The sequence below is a fragment of the Aquarana catesbeiana genome, linkage group LG10 (genome assembly GCF_042186555.1).
Source record: "Aquarana catesbeiana isolate 2022-GZ linkage group LG10, ASM4218655v1, whole genome shotgun sequence".
NCBI classification, from domain to species: domain Eukaryota; kingdom Metazoa; phylum Chordata; class Amphibia; order Anura; family Ranidae; genus Aquarana; species Aquarana catesbeiana.
This window is the reverse complement of record NC_133333.1, coordinates 254,711,184-254,726,947: the sequence shown is the minus strand read 5'-3', so window position 1 is coordinate 254,726,947 and position 15,764 is coordinate 254,711,184. Positions and strand designations below refer to the sequence as shown.

The 15,764-nt window shown below is 51.9% G+C and overlaps 1 protein-coding gene across 1 annotated transcript in view; it reads right to left on the bottom strand.

Moving 5' to 3' along the window:
- Window positions 1-442: 442 nt before the first annotated feature.
- Window positions 443-15,764, bottom strand: part of LOC141109927 (polynucleotide 5'-hydroxyl-kinase NOL9-like) — a gene marked incomplete at its 5' end in the record, with an annotated part of 75,194 nt that continues 59,872 nt past the window's right edge. The window contains 3 exons of the mRNA XM_073601180.1: window positions 443-601; window positions 4,538-4,672; window positions 10,547-10,652. Coding sequence (XP_073457281.1) covers window positions 491-601; window positions 4,538-4,672; window positions 10,547-10,652 — 352 coding nt within the window. The remainder of the gene's footprint in view (window positions 602-4,537; window positions 4,673-10,546; window positions 10,653-15,764) is intronic.

Genomic DNA, 15,764 nt, shown 5'->3' with positions numbered 1-15,764 from the left:
TTGAGCGCGCCTTCCTTGACCCTACGTCTGGGACACATTGGTTGAGAGCACCTTCCTTGACCGTACGTCTGGGACACATTGGTTAAGTGCGCCTTCCTTGACCGTACGTCTGGGACACATTGGTTGAGTGAGTCTTTGACTGTATTAGTTTGAGACAATGACACCTCGTTGACTATTAGAATCTGGAACACTGGCTGAGTGTGCCTTCCTAGTGTGGGACACATTGGCTGGGTGCACTTTCTTGACCGTATTAGCCTGGAGCACATTGGCTGGGTGCACCTTCTTGACTGTATTTGCTCTATTTGTAACACTGATGCAATCTGAAGGCCTGATTTTTTTTTTTTTTTTATCGTTTTGCATATATTTTTTTTTGGTAAGAGCCAGCTGTTTGGGCTCTTTATTTTAAGTGTTATATAAGCTTTTTCAAAAACAGTCTGAAACGTAACAAAAAATAATTTAATAAAACAAAAGGGGATTTGACAAAAAAAACTTAGAGATGTTGGCGGCGTTTGAGGTGTTTCTTTCTCTTCATCTTCCCCGAGCCGTAGATTGTGAAGTCATAGTCTGAGGTGACGTAGGGAATCTCCCCATTAATTCCAGGCTGGAAAACAAGAGAGAAGAGAAATGCTTAGATAAGAAATCTTAAAGCGGCTACTGAACAATAAAAAAAAGGGAGCTGATGTAACGGGTCCAGCTCCAGAAAGACAACTATTACAGAGAAAGCTGTCAAAATACCTGTGTGAGAAGCCTCAGGCTAAAGCTGGCATTCTTCAATTCCTGAGCAGCACACTAATCTGACCTGTAGGTGTCGCTGAAGGTCCCGCCCTGGAACTAGCACAGGCAGGCTGATTGCCAAAAAGCACAAGCATTTTCCTATGGATTCCGGAAAAACACTGCCAACCCTCAAACATGAACAAAGCCTCTTACTTCGTATTGCTCTGGGACCCTTTCCATACTCATTTGGAATGGTCATACAACAATTATTCCTTTACTTGGTCATACTTACTTTTTTTTTTTTTTTCTTCTATATTAGATCAGGGTTCTCCAAACGTTCTAAACAAAAAGGGCCATTTTACTGTCCTTCAGACTTTAGAGGGGCCAGACTATGGCTGAGAGTAGAAAAGGCCCCATTGAGGGCGGGAAGGACGAGGTACCCCCCCCCCATCATCATGTGCACTAGCGGGCAGAACAGGGCACCCCCCCAATGGGGGCGTTGGCGGGAGAACAAGGTGCCCCCCATAGTGGTCGTCAGCAGGAAGAACAAAGCACCCCCCCTCCCGGGCATCAGCGGGAAGAACAAGGCTGCCCCCCCTCCCGAGCGTCAACGGGAAGAACAACCTGCGCACCCTCCCCCCATCGTGGATGTCAGCGGGAGGAAGCAAGCAGCAAAGGGCTGAATCTGGCCCCTGGGCCACAGTTTGGAGATGAGTGAACTACACCATCAATGTCATGATAGTCACCTGACTGCACTTTTACTATATTACATTACTATGCACTCTATGATAATTCCCTTAGAGGAGACCATGGATTGCAGAAGAATCTCAATCAGGGATAAATGGAGACACGCTCGTTTACTTCGCTCTCCCAAAACACATCCATTCATTTAAGGATTTGAACTCGGTTGAATGTGACTTTGCCTCAAAAGAACGCAATCTACAAGATGTCTCCTGTAAATGTATAAAGCCCTAAACATCGCAAGTCTGTTTTCCGGTTATTTGCTACAGTGGGAAAAAGATTTCAGCACAAATATTACTGATGACCAAAAAAAAAACAATTATACTACAGCTATCACATGCTTCCTCTAAAAAATATGTTTTTTTAAAATTCCATACATTATGGCACTGCACTTTACTCCAGGCTTATTGGGATATATTCTTCCCATCATCGAAAAATATTCAGGGCTCAACAGACCCCAGGAATTCTTGGTGCATGTTTCATTGTACAGGTGAACCAATATGCCAACGTAAAACATTATACTCGGTCTATCCTCCACCTTGTCTTTACAATATACTGAATACTTTTTGTCACAATAAGTTATTATTTATTAAGGTACTTATATAGCGCCGTCAATTTACGCAGCGCTTTACATATACATTGTACATTCACACCGGTCCCTACCCTGAAGGAGCTTACAATCTAAGGTCCCTAACTCACATTCATATACTGGGGCCAATTTGTAGACAGAAGCCAATTAACCTACCAGCATGTCTTTGTAGTGTGGGAGGAAACCGGAGTACCCGGAGGAAACCCACGCAGGCACAGGGAGAACATGCAAACTCCAGGCAGTGTCGTGATTGGGATTCGGACCAGCGACCCTTTTTGCTGCTAGGCGAGAGTGCTAACCACTACACCACTGTGCTGCCTAAGTTCAAGTATATTACATGCATTGTTGTATTAGACAGGAATTGGGGAGGCTGACCACATTCCCTCATTTTCATAGCTCTTGGATCTACCTAGGTGATGCACCTTACCAGACTGACAAAGGTTACGCCATATATGGTCATGTTTGCACGTTTCTGCACCTTGTGCTGCCATTTTCTATTTCATGTATGTTACGCTTAGGCTTGGTTCATACGACTTAGTGCCACTTTGCCTGGAGACTTCGAAGCAGGGAATACCTGTGTAATCTTCCTGTAATGTCAGATCCAGATCACATCAATCAAGATGAGGATCCGACTTAGCGGCACAAGTCACTAAGGGCACAAGTCAGATAGAAGTTGTCCTAAAGTAGTACAGGAACCTTTTCTAAAGTCAGAGCGACTTCAGTAGTGCTAATTAAGGCTAATCTCATTGACTAACATTGGATTTCACATGTTATACGGCTTGGGGGTCTCACGTCGGATCCTAAATCACAGGAGCGTGAACCGAGCCTTACATGTATGTTATTCTAATTACAAAAAATAAGAAGAATGATAATCCCTCTGACATTCACATTGATACCTCAAGTGTGGTGAAATCACTGTGTACACATATGCATGTGGAACCTACATGTATACATGTGCACGTGAGCATGGGGAGATGGGTGCTTTAAAAATGTTTTTACATAGTTACTCTGGTAAAAAAAAAAAAAAAAGACACAAGTCCAATCCAATTCAAACAATAGAAGGGAAAATAAAATTATACAATCCTATACCCACAGTTGATCCAGAGGAAGGCAAAAAAACAAATAAAAAAAACAAAAAAAACAACCACCCCTAAAAGCATGATCCAATTTGCTACAGCAGGAGAACAAATTTCTCCCCAATCCCCCCAGGAGGTAATCAGATTTTCCCTGGATCAGCTTTACCTATAAATGTCAGTACCCAATAATATGTACATTTAGGAAAGAATCCAGGCCTTTCTTAAAGCAATCTACTGAGTTGGCCAAAACCACCTCTGGTCTATTCCACATTTTCACATCTCTTACTGTGAAGAAACCTTTCCATATTTGGAGCTTAAACCTCTTTCCCTCTAGACGTAAAGAGTGTCCCCCTTGTCCTCTGTGATGAGCTTAAAGTGAATAACTCAACACCAAGTTCACTATATGGACCCCTTATGTATTTATACATGGAGATCATATCCCCCCTTAATCTCCTCTTCTCAAGAGAATAAATTCAGTTCCTCTAATCTTTCCTCATAGCTGAGCTCCTCCATGCCTCTTATCAGTTTGGTTGCCCTTCTCTGCACTTTCTCCAGTTTCCAGATATCCTTTTTATGAACTGGTGCCCAAAACTGAACTACATATTCCAGATGAGGTCTTATTTATGATCTGTACAGGGGGGCAACATTATCTCTCTCTGGTGTCCATACCCCTTATACAAAAAAGGACTTTGCTTGCTTTGGAAAACGCAGCTTGGCATTGCATGCTACTATTGAGCTTATGATCTACCAAAACCCCCAAAAATTAGGAACGGCCTTGAAATGACAGAGCTCAATTCTTTTAGGATCTGTGTGGTTCTAAAAATAGAAGGTTTTTATACCCTAATGCAATCTCTGCATTAGGATAAAAAACATTCTGTGTTCAGCTCCTGCTGATCTCAATTACAGCCAGTAAGGAGAGAGCTGGGCGAGCTCACACGAGTGCCCCCATAGCAAGAGGGTGGGAGGAGCCTAGAGCATCAGCAGGGGACCCCAGGGGGAGGAGGATCAGTCTGATCTGTGCAATGCTATTGCACAGAGCAGGCAAGTATGACATGTTTAGCATTTTTTGTTGGTTTTTTTATTCCTAAAAAAAAAAAAAAACAAAAGTGGGGGATGGAGGTTCCTCCTCCTCAGTCAGCAGCCAGCCCGACAGTTTGTAGCAGACCCAGGCTTCCCAGAGAACAGTGCCCAGGAACTACGGTGCTGGGAGGGCGGCTGTAGAGCCACTTTGTTCACTTTTATATGAAGGCCCAACACTAGATGCAAATGGTGACACCTGGAGCATGGCTGCAGATCCGGGTATAACCATTTGCCCCGATGACAAACCGGTATGTCCCAAGGCCTGGAAATAGTTAAGCTGGTGCCAAGACCACCCCCCAGGTTTCTTATTTCACTCTTGATTGAAAAGAGACAATACCTGGTTCCTGAAGATGCTGTGGGGTATAGATATGTTTCCAATTTGCAGGCAATTCACCAATCGCAGAGCAGCTGGAGGGATGGGTGTAAGGATGTGGTAGACCCTTTTTCTCCATGTTAATTCCCCGAATAATACCTGGTGAGACAAGAACAATTGGTCAATGTAACCAATTACTGGCCGCCCAATGTTTTCACTCTCCTCTCCTGGAGTAATAAAACAAGGAGCCCAAACGGGCATTTGACTCTTATGACTAGCCATGCAGATAGTTTTCCCCTCTGTCCCAACTCACCAAACCCCAGGCAGTCACAGACTAGCGTCTGTGCGAGGATCACCGGGGGATGTACGTCGGCAAGGCGGCACGGGTAGGCAGAATCACGTACATACACGTGATTTGCCTCCCGCGGGTGGGCGAGGCGGTCCGCTTTTGACCAGCGGCGATCAGAGGTGAGGGGGAGACCATCCATTCGTGGCCCCCCCCTCGCGATCGCCGCCGGCCAAATCAGATCATTCCTCTGCTGCTGTATGCTAAACAGCAGCAAAGGAAATGATGTCATCTCTCCTCGGCTCGGTATTTTCCGTTCCGGCGCCGAGGAGAGAAGACTTCAATGTGAGTGCACCAAACACACACACACAGTAGAACATGCCAGGCACACAAAACACCCCCGATCCCCCCCCAATCACCCCCCCCCCCCCGTCACAAACTGACACCAAGCTGTTTTTTTTTTTTTTCTGATTACTGCATGGTGTCAGTTTGTGACAGTTACTGTGGTGGGACAGTTAGTGTTAGGCCCCCTTTAGGTCTAGGGTACCCCCCTAACAAAGTTTTAACCCCTTGATCACCCCCCGTCACCAGTGTCACTAAGCGATCATTTTTCTGATCGCTGTATTAGTGTCGCTGGTGACGCTAGTTAGGGACGTAAATATTTACGTTCGCCGTCAGCGTTTTATAGCGACAGGGACCCCCATATACTATCTAATAAATGTTTTAACCCCTTGATTGCCCCATAGTTAACCCTTTCACCACTGATCACCGTATAACGGTAAAGGTTTAGCCCCCTGATCGCCCGGCGGTGATATGCGTCGCCCCAGGCAGCGTCAGATTAGCGCCAGTACCGCTAACACCCACGCACGCAGCATACGCCTCCCTTAGTGGTATAGTATCTGAACGGATCAATATCTGATCCGATCAGATCTATACTAGCGTCCCCAGCAGTTTAGGGTTCCCAAAAACGCAGTGTTAGCGGGATCAGCCCAGATACCTGCTAGCACCTGCGTTTTGCCCCTCCGCCTGGCCCAGCCCAGCCCACCCAAGTGCAGTATCGATCGATCACTGTCACTTACAAAACACTAAACGCATAACTGCTGCGTTCGCAGAGTCAGGCCTGATCCCTGCGATCGCTAACAGTTTTTTTGGTAGCATTTTGGTGAACTGGCAAGCACCAGCCCCAGGCAGCGTCAGATTAGCGCCAGTACCGCTAACACCCACGCACGCAGCGTACACCTCCCTTAGTGGTATAGTATCTGATCCGATCAGATCTATACTAGCGTCCAAAGCAGTTTAGGGTTCCCAAAAACGTAGTGTTAGCGGGATCAGCCCAGATACCTGCTAGCACCTGCGTTTTGCCCCTCCGCCCAGCCCAGCCCACCCAAGTGCAGTATCGATCGATCACTGTCACTTACAAAACACTAAACACATAACTGCAGCGTTCGCAGAGTCAGGCCTGATCCCTGCGATCGCTAACAGTTTTTTTTTGGTAGCGTTTTGGTGAACTGGCAAGCACCAGCGGCCTAGTACACCCCGATCGAGGTCAAACCAGCACTGCAGTAACACTTGGTGACGTGGCGAGTCCCATAAGTGCAGTTCAAGCTGGTGAGGTGGCAAGCACAAGTAGTGTCCCGCTGCCACCAAGAAGACAAACACAGGCCCGTCGTGCCCATAGTGCCCTTCCTGCTGCATTCGCCAATCCTAATTGGGAACCCACCACTTCTGCAGCACCCGTACTTCCCCCATTCACATCCCCAACCAAATGCAGTCAGCTGCATGAGAGGCATTTTCTTTATGTCCTCCCGAGTACCCCTACCCAACAAACCCCCCAAAAAAGATGTTGTGTCTGCAGCAAGCGCGGATATAGGCGTGACACCCGCTATTATTGTCCCTCCTATCCTGACAATCCTGGTCTTTGCATTGGTGAATGTTTTGAACGCTACCATTCACTAGTTGAGTATTAGCGTAGGGTACAGCATTGCACAGACTAGGCAGACTTTCACAGGGTCTCCCAAGATGCCATCGCATTTTGAGAGACCCGAACCTGGAACCGGTTACAGTTATAAAAGTTAGTTACAAAAAAAAAAAAAATTATTTATATATATATAAAAAATAGTTGTTTTATTGTGCTCTCTCTATTGTTCTGCTCTTTTTTACTGACTCTGAGTGGTTATACCAGAATGATGCCTGCAGGTTTAGGCATCATCTTGGTAGTATTCTTTTCAGCCCAGCCAGCGGTCGGCTTTCATGTAAAAGCAATCCTAGCAGCTAATTACCCTCTAGACTGCTTTTACAACCCCAACCGTCTTCCGTGTTTTTCTCTGGCTCTCCTGTCTCAACAGGGAACCTGAGAATGCAGCCGGTGATTCAGCCAGCTGACCATAGAGCTGATCAGAGACCAGAGTGGCTCCAAACATCTCTATGGCCTAAGAAACCGGAAGCTACGAGCATTTCATGACTTAGATTTCGCCAGATGTAAACAGCGCCATTGGGAAATTGGGAAAGCATTTTATCACACCGATCTTGGTGTGGTCAGATGCTTTGAGGGCAGAGGAGAGATCTAGGGTCTAATAGACCCCAATTTTTTCAAAAAAAGAGTACCTATCACTACATATTGCTATCATAGGGGATATTTACATTCCCTGAGATAACAATAAAAACGATTAAAAAAAAAAAAAAAATATATGAAAGGAACAGTTTAAAAATAAGAAAATAACGCAATCGTCGGTCTGGCGTCAAATGTAGACAGCAATTGCACCATGCATATGAGGTATCACCGAGAACGTCAGATCGAGGGCAGTAATTTTAGCAGTAGACCTCCTCTGTAAATCTAAAGTGGTAACCTGTAAAGGCTTTTAAAAATGTATTTATTTTGTTGCCACTGCACGTTTGTGCGCAATTTTAAAGCATGTCATGTTTGGTATCCATGTACTCGGCCTAAGATCATCTTTTTTATTTCATCAAACATTTGGGCAATATAGTGTGTTTTAGTGCATTAAAATTAAAAAAAGTGTGTTTTTTCCCCAAAAAATGCGTTTGAAAAATCGCCGCGCAAATACTGTGTGAAAAAAAAAAAAATGAAACACCCACCATTTTAATCTGTGGGGCATTTGCTTTAAAAAAATATATAATGTTTGGGGGTTCAAAGTAATTTTCTTGCAAAAAAAATAATTTTTTCATGTAAACAAAAAGTGTCAGAAAGGGCTTTGTCTTCAAGTGGTTAGAAGAGTGGGTGATGTGTGACATAAGCTTCTAAATGTTGTGCATAAAATGCCAGGACTGTTCAAAACCCCCCCAAATGACCCCATTTTGTAAAGTAGACACCCCAAGCTATTTGCTGAGAGGCATGTCGAGTCCATGGAATATTTTATATTGTGACACAAGTTGGGGGAAAAAGACAAATTTTTTTTTTTTTTTTTTTTTTGCACAAAGTTGTCACTAAATGATATATTGCTCAAACATGCCATGGGGATATGTGAAATTACACCCCAAAATACATTCAGCTGCTTCTCCTGAGTACGGGGATACCACGTGTGAGACTTTTTGGGAGCCTAGCCGCGCACGGGGCCCCGAAAACCAAGCACCGCCTTCAGGCTTTCTAAGGGCGTAAATTTTTGATTTCACTCTTCACTGCCTATCACAGTTTCGGAGGCCATGGAATGCCCAGATGGCACAAAATCCCCCCCAAATGACTCCATTTGGAAAGTAAACACCCCAAGCTATTTGCTGAGAGGTATAGTGAGTATTTTGCAGACCTCACTTTGTCACAAAGTTTTGAAAATGTTTTTTCTTGTCTTTCTTCATTTTCAAAAACAAATGAGAGCTGCAAAATACTCACCATGCCTCTCAGCAAATAGCTTGGGGTGTCTACTTTCCAAAATGGGGTCATTTGGGGGGGTTTTGTACTGCCCTGCCATTTTAGCACCTCAAGAAATGACATAGGCAGTCAAACTAAAAGCTGTGTAAATTCCAGAAAATGCACCCTATCTTGTAGACACTATAACTTTTGCGCAAACCAATAAATATACGCTTATTGACATTTTTATTACCAAAGACATGTGGCCAAATAAATTTTGGCCTAAATGTATGACTAAAATTGAGGTTATTGGATTTTTTTTTATAACAAAAAGTAGAAAATATCATTTTTTTTTTTCAAAATGTTCGGTCTTTTTCCGTTTATAGCGCAAAAAATAAAAACGGCAGAGGTGATCAAATAACATCAAAAGAAAGCTCTATTTGTGGGAAGAAAAGGACGCAAATTTCGTTTGGGTAAAGCATTGCATGACCGCGCAATTAGCAGTTAAAGCGACGCAGTGCCAAATTGGAAAAAGTCCTCTGGTCCTTAGGCAGCCAAATGGCCCAGGGCTGAAGTGGTTAAAAAAAATAAAAATTTAAGACCGTGTAAAAAAAGAAACAAAAAAAGTTGGGAAAAAAAATTTCAATCGCCCTCTCCCCCCATGCTTACATGTAAAATTGTGATCATACCACACATAAGGTATCGCCGCAAATGTCAGAGCAATCATTTTAGCTCTAGACCTCCCAACACTAAACTGGTAACCTGTAAAGGCTTTTTTCGTGAATCAAGATTTTTAGGTATCGCAGTTTGGCGCCACTCCGTGGGTGTACGCAATTTAAAAGTGTGACATGTTTGGCATCTATTTACTCAGCTCAAATACCGTGACACAAAAAAAAAAACTGCATCACCCTTTTTTTTTTCTCTAGGGTCTCTGCTACATACTCTATCTATACATACATACACACATACACACACTTTTTCATTTTGTTTAGGGGGGTTCCAAGTAATTTTCTAGCAAAGAAAATACTGATTTCATCATGTAGGACAGGGATATGCAATTAGCGGACCTCCAGCTGTTGCAAAACTACAAGTCCCAACATGCTCTGCCTCTGGGTGTCTTGCTATGCCTCATGGGACTTGTAGTTCTGTAACAGCTGGAGGTCCGCTAATTGCATATCCCTGATGTAGGAGAAAAATGTCAGAATTGGTCTTGGTGGGAACTGGTTAAGCAACTACAGCAGAGATAAGTCAAGTCACTGGACAGGCTGTACAGTGTGGGGGGGGGGGGGGGGGGGCGGGGGGGGCGGGGCGGTGTTAATCTCAGAACTGGATGGACAGAAAATCAAATCCTCTCATTTGTGCATTCCATCTTGAGATGTCTGCCAGTTCAAAACACTGAATTGCATCAAGTTTAGGTAATGACACTCAAGCTGGCCATAGATGGATTAACATTTGGCCGGTTCAGTAGGGTCCAGCTGAATTTCAATCTATGGCCATTCCTGCTTGAACGATTGACCTCTGTCAAAGGGGAATGTAGGAAAGCGATTGTTAATCAGCAGCCTCTGATCAATGTATTCTGACAGGGAAGTCGTCGTCCCCGCCGTCAGAATACAATGGTACAGCGGGGAAGATTCCTCCATCCACCTCACTTGTATGGATGGAGGAATCTTTTCTTTGATCAGCCCAGAATAAATTGCATCTACTTATCTCATTTATCACCAGAATGACATAATGTGCTGACACTGCTCTACTTCTGTCTGAATTGTGAGAGAAAGAGAAAGACAGAACGAAAAAAGAAAGCGAGAGATGTGGGAGAGAGTAAAGAAAAGAGTAAGATATGGGGCAGGGCTTAAAAAAAAAAAAAAAAAAAAAAAAAAAAAAAAAGTGCTCTAGGACAGAACAGGGGGAGAGAGTGCAAAGTTTTATTTACCAGGATCTCTATACTGACCTCGTAAGGCACGAAGCTGTTAAGAGGAATGATCTGCTCAAACTGCTGCAACTTGCCAATGTAGCCCAACATGCCGAGATCTCTCAGGATCCACCCGTGACAACGTCTGAAAGGGAAAAAATAAAGCTGAGAAAATTTTTTTTTAAAAAGACGGCTTATACAGCACTTCCTATTACTTGAAATATGTGAAGTACTAATGTCCCCTATATTGTTCATAGTAACCCATCAGTATTGGTGTCAGTGGACACAATAACAACCTCCAATCATGTTGTCAATAAACACAACAATAGGCCCCCAGCACTGGTGTCAGCTGACCCAATAAACACCTGCGGCATTTGTGTCAGTGGGCGCAACAATAACCCCTACTCATGTCACCAGTGGACGCAATAAGCCCCAGCATTATCTCCCATCATTGGCATCAGTGGACGCAATAAGCCCCAGCATTGGTGTCAAAGCAATAACAACCCCCAGCTTTGTCATCAATGGACACAATAATAACCACCAGCTTTGGTGTCAGTGGATGCAATAATAAGCACCACCCCGTGACATTAGTGAATTCAGTAATTGCTGCCATCAGTACTATTACACCCCCCCCCCCCATATTGACTCGTAGTCAGGGTGAGGGAGGGGGGGACGCTGGGACTCGTAGTCAGGGTGAGGGAGGGGGGGACGCTGGGACTCGTAGTCAGGGAGGGGGGGGACGCTGGGACTCGTAGTCAGGGAGGGGGGGGACGCTGGGACTCGTAGTCAGGGAGGGGGGGGACGCTGGGACTCGTAGTCAGGGAGGGGGGGGACGCTGGGACTCGTAGTCAGGGAGGGGGGGGACGCTGGGACTCGTAGTCAGGGAGGGGGGGGACGCTGGGACTCGTAGTCAGGGAGGGGGGGGACGCTGGGACTCGTAGTCAGGGAGGGGGGGGACGCTGGGACTCGTAGTCAGGGAGGGGGGGGACGCTGGGACTCGTAGTCAGGGAGGGGGGGGACGCTGGGACTCGTAGTCAGGGAGGGGGGGGACGCTGGGACTCGTAGTCAGGGAGGGGGGGGACGCTGGGACTCGTAGTCAGGGAGGGGGGGGACGCTGGGACTCGTAGTCAGGGAGGGGGGGGACGCTGGGACTCGTAGTCAGGGAGGGGGGGGACGCTGGGACTCGTAGTCAGGGAGGGGGGGGACGCTGGGACTCGTAGTCAGGGAGGGGGGGGACGCTGGGACTCGTAGTCAGGGAGGGGGGGGACGCTGGGACTCGTAGTCAGGGAGGGGGGGGACGCTGGGACTCGTAGTCAGGGAGGGGGGGGACGCTGGGACTCGTAGTCAGGGAGGGGGGGGACGCTGGGACTCGTAGTCAGGGAGGGGGGGGACGCTGGGACTCGTAGTCAGGGAGGGGGGGGACGCTGGGACTCGTAGTCAGGGAGGGGGGGGACGCTGGGACTCGTAGTCAGGGAGGGGGGGGACGCTGGGACTCGTAGTCAGGGAGGGGGGGGACGCTGGGACTCGTAGTCAGGGAGGGGGGGGACGCTGGGACTCGTAGTCAGGGAGGGGGGGGACGCTGGGACTCGTAGTCAGGGAGGGGGGGGACGCTGGGACTCGTAGTCAGGGAGGGGGGGGACGCTGGGACTCGTAGTCAGGGAGGGGGGGGACGCTGGGACTCGTAGTCAGGGAGGGGGGGGACGCTGGGACTCGTAGTCAGGGAGGGGGGGGACGCTGGGACTCGTAGTCAGGGAGGGGGGGGACGCTGGGACTCGTAGTCAGGGAGGGGGGGGACGCTGGGACTCGTAGTCAGGGAGGGGGGGGACGCTGGGACTCGTAGTCAGGGAGGGGGGGGACGCTGGGACTCGTAGTCAGGGAGGGGGGGGACGCTGGGACTCGTAGTCAGGGAGGGGGGGGACGCTGGGACTCGTAGTCAGGGAGGGGGGGGACGCTGGGACTCGTAGTCAGGGAGGGGGGGGACGCTGGGACTCGTAGTCAGGGAGGGGGGGGACGCTGGGACTCGTAGTCAGGGAGGGGGGGGACGCTGGGACTCGTAGTCAGGGAGGGGGGGGACGCTGGGACTCGTAGTCAGGGAGGGGGGGGACGCTGGGACTCGTAGTCAGGGAGGGGGGGGACGCTGGGACTCGTAGTCAGGGAGGGGGGGGACGCTGGGACTCGTAGTCAGGGAGGGGGGGGACGCTGGGACTCGTAGTCAGGGAGGGGGGGGACGCTGGGACTCGTAGTCAGGGAGGGGGGGGACGCTGGGACTCGTAGTCAGGGAGGGGGGGGACGCTGGGACTCGTAGTCAGGGAGGGGGGGGACGCTGGGACTCGTAGTCAGGGAGGGGGGGGACGCTGGGACTCGTAGTCAGGGAGGGGGGGGACGCTGGGACTCGTAGTCAGGGAGGGGGGGGACGCTGGGACTCGTAGTCAGGGAGGGGGGGGACGCTGGGACTCGTAGTCAGGGAGGGGGGGGACGCTGGGACTCGTAGTCAGGGAGGGGGGGGACGCTGGGACTCGTAGTCAGGGAGGGGGGGGACGCTGGGACTCGTAGTCAGGGAGGGGGGGGACGCTGGGACTCGTAGTCAGGGAGGGGGGGGACGCTGGGACTCGTAGTCAGGGAGGGGGGGGACGCTGGGACTCGTAGTCAGGGAGGGGGGGGACGCTGGGACTCGTAGTCAGGGAGGGGGGGGACGCTGGGACTCGTAGTCAGGGAGGGGGGGGACGCTGGGACTCGTAGTCAGGGAGGGGGGGGACGCTGGGACTCGTAGTCAGGGAGGGGGGGGACGCTGGGACTCGTAGTCAGGGAGGGGGGGGACGCTGGGACTCGTAGTCAGGGAGGGGGGGGACGCTGGGACTCGTAGTCAGGGAGGGGGGGGACGCTGGGACTCGTAGTCAGGGAGGGGGGGGACGCTGGGACTCGTAGTCAGGGAGGGGGGGGACGCTGGGACTCGTAGTCAGGGAGGGGGGGGACGCTGGGACTCGTAGTCAGGGAGGGGGGGGACGCTGGGACTCGTAGTCAGGGAGGGGGGGGACGCTGGGACTCGTAGTCAGGGAGGGGGGGGACGCTGGGACTCGTAGTCAGGGAGGGGGGGGACGCTGGGACTCGTAGTCAGGGAGGGGGGGGACGCTGGGACTCGTAGTCAGGGAGGGGGGGGACGCTGGGACTCGTAGTCAGGGAGGGGGGGGACGCTGGGACTCGTAGTCAGGGAGGGGGGGGACGCTGGGACTCGTAGTCAGGGAGGGGGGGGACGCTGGGACTCGTAGTCAGGGAGGGGGGGGACGCTGGGACTCGTAGTCAGGGAGGGGGGGGACGCTGGGACTCGTAGTCAGGGAGGGGGGGGACGCTGGGACTCGTAGTCAGGGAGGGGGGGGACGCTGGGACTCGTAGTCAGGGAGGGGGGGACGCTGGGACTCGTAGTCAGGGAGGGGGGGGACGCTGGGACTCGTAGTCAGGGAGGGGGGGGACGCTGGGACTCGTAGTCAGGGAGGGGGGGGACGCTGGGACTCGTAGTCAGGGAGGGGGGGGACGCTGGGACTCGTAGTCAGGGAGGGGGGGGACGCTGGGACTCGTAGTCAGGGAGGGGGGGGACGCTGGGACTCGTAGTCAGGGAGGGGGGGGACGCTGGGACTCGTAGTCAGGGAGGGGGGGGACGCTGGGACTCGTAGTCAGGGAGGGGGGGGACGCTGGGACTCGTAGTCAGGGAGGGGGGGGACGCTGGGACTCGTAGTCAGGGAGGGGGGGGACGCTGGGACTCGTAGTCAGGGAGGGGGGGACGCTGGGACTCGTAGTCAGGGAGGGGGGGACGCTGGGACTCGTAGTCAGGGAGGGGGGGACGCTGGGACTCGTAGTCAGGGAGGGGGGGACGCTGGGACTCGTAGTCAGGGAGGGGGGGACGCTGGGACTCGTAGTCAGGGAGGGGGGGGACGCTGGGACTCGTAGTCAGGGAGGGGGGGACGCTGGGACTCGTAGTCAGGGAGGGGGGGACGCTGGGACTCGTAGTCAGGGAGGGGGGGACGCTGGGACTCGTAGTCAGGGAGGGGGGGACGCTGGGACTCGTAGTCAGGGAGGGGGGGACGCTGGGACTCGTAGTCAGGGAGGGGGGGACGCTGGGACTCGTAGTCAGGGAGGGGGGGACGCTGGGACTCGTAGTCAGGGAGGGGGGGACGCTGGGACTCGTAGTCAGGGAGGGGGGGACGCTGGGACTCGTAGTCAGGGAGGGGGGGACGCTGGGACTCGTAGTCAGGGAGGGGGGGACGCTGGGACTCGTAGTCAGGGAGGGGGGGACGCTGGGACTCGTAGTCAGGGAGGGGGGGACGCTGGGACTCGTAGTCAGGGAGGGGGGGACGCTGGGACTCGTAGTCAGGGAGGGGGGGACGCTGGGACTCGTAGTCAGGGAGGGGGGGACGCTGGGACTCGTAGTCAGGGAGGGGGGGACGCTGGGACTCGTAGTCAGGGAGGGGGGGACGCTGGGACTCGTAGTCAGGGAGGGGGGGACGCTGGGACTCGTAGTCAGGGAGGGGGGGACGCTGGGACTCGTAGTCAGGGAGGGGGGGACGCTGGGACTCGTAGTCAGGGAGGGGGGGACGCTGGGACTCGTAGTCAGGGAGGGGGGGACGCTGGGACTCGTAGTCAGGGAGGGGGGGACGCTGGGACTCGTAGTCAGGGAGGGGGGGACGCTGGGACTCGTAGTCAGGGAGGGGGGGACGCTGGGACTCGTAGTCAGGGAGGGGGGGACGCTGGGACTCGTAGTCAGGGAGGGGGGGACGCTGGGACTCGTAGTCAGGGAGGGGGGGACGCTGGGACTCGTAGTCAGGGAGGGGGGGACGCTGGGACTCGTAGTCAGGGAGGGGGGGACGCTGGGACTCGTAGTCAGGGAGGGGGGGACGCTGGGACTCGTAGTCAGGGAGGGGGGGACGCTGGGACTCGTAGTCAGGGAGGGGGGGACGCTGGGACTCGTAGTCAGGGAGGGGGGGACGCTGGGACTCGTAGTCAGGGAGGGGGGGACGCTGGGACTCGTAGTCAGGGAGGGGGGGACGCTGGGACTCGTAGTCAGGGAGGGGGGGACGCTGGGACTCGTAGTCAGGGAGGGGGGGACGCTGGGACTCGTAGTCAGGGAGGGGGGGACGCTGGGACTCGTAGTCAGGGAGGGGGGGACGCTGGGACTCGTAGTCAGGGAGGGGGGGACGCTGGGACTCGTAGTCAGGGAGGGGGGGACGCTGGGACTCGTAGTCAGGGAGGGGGGGACGCTGGGACT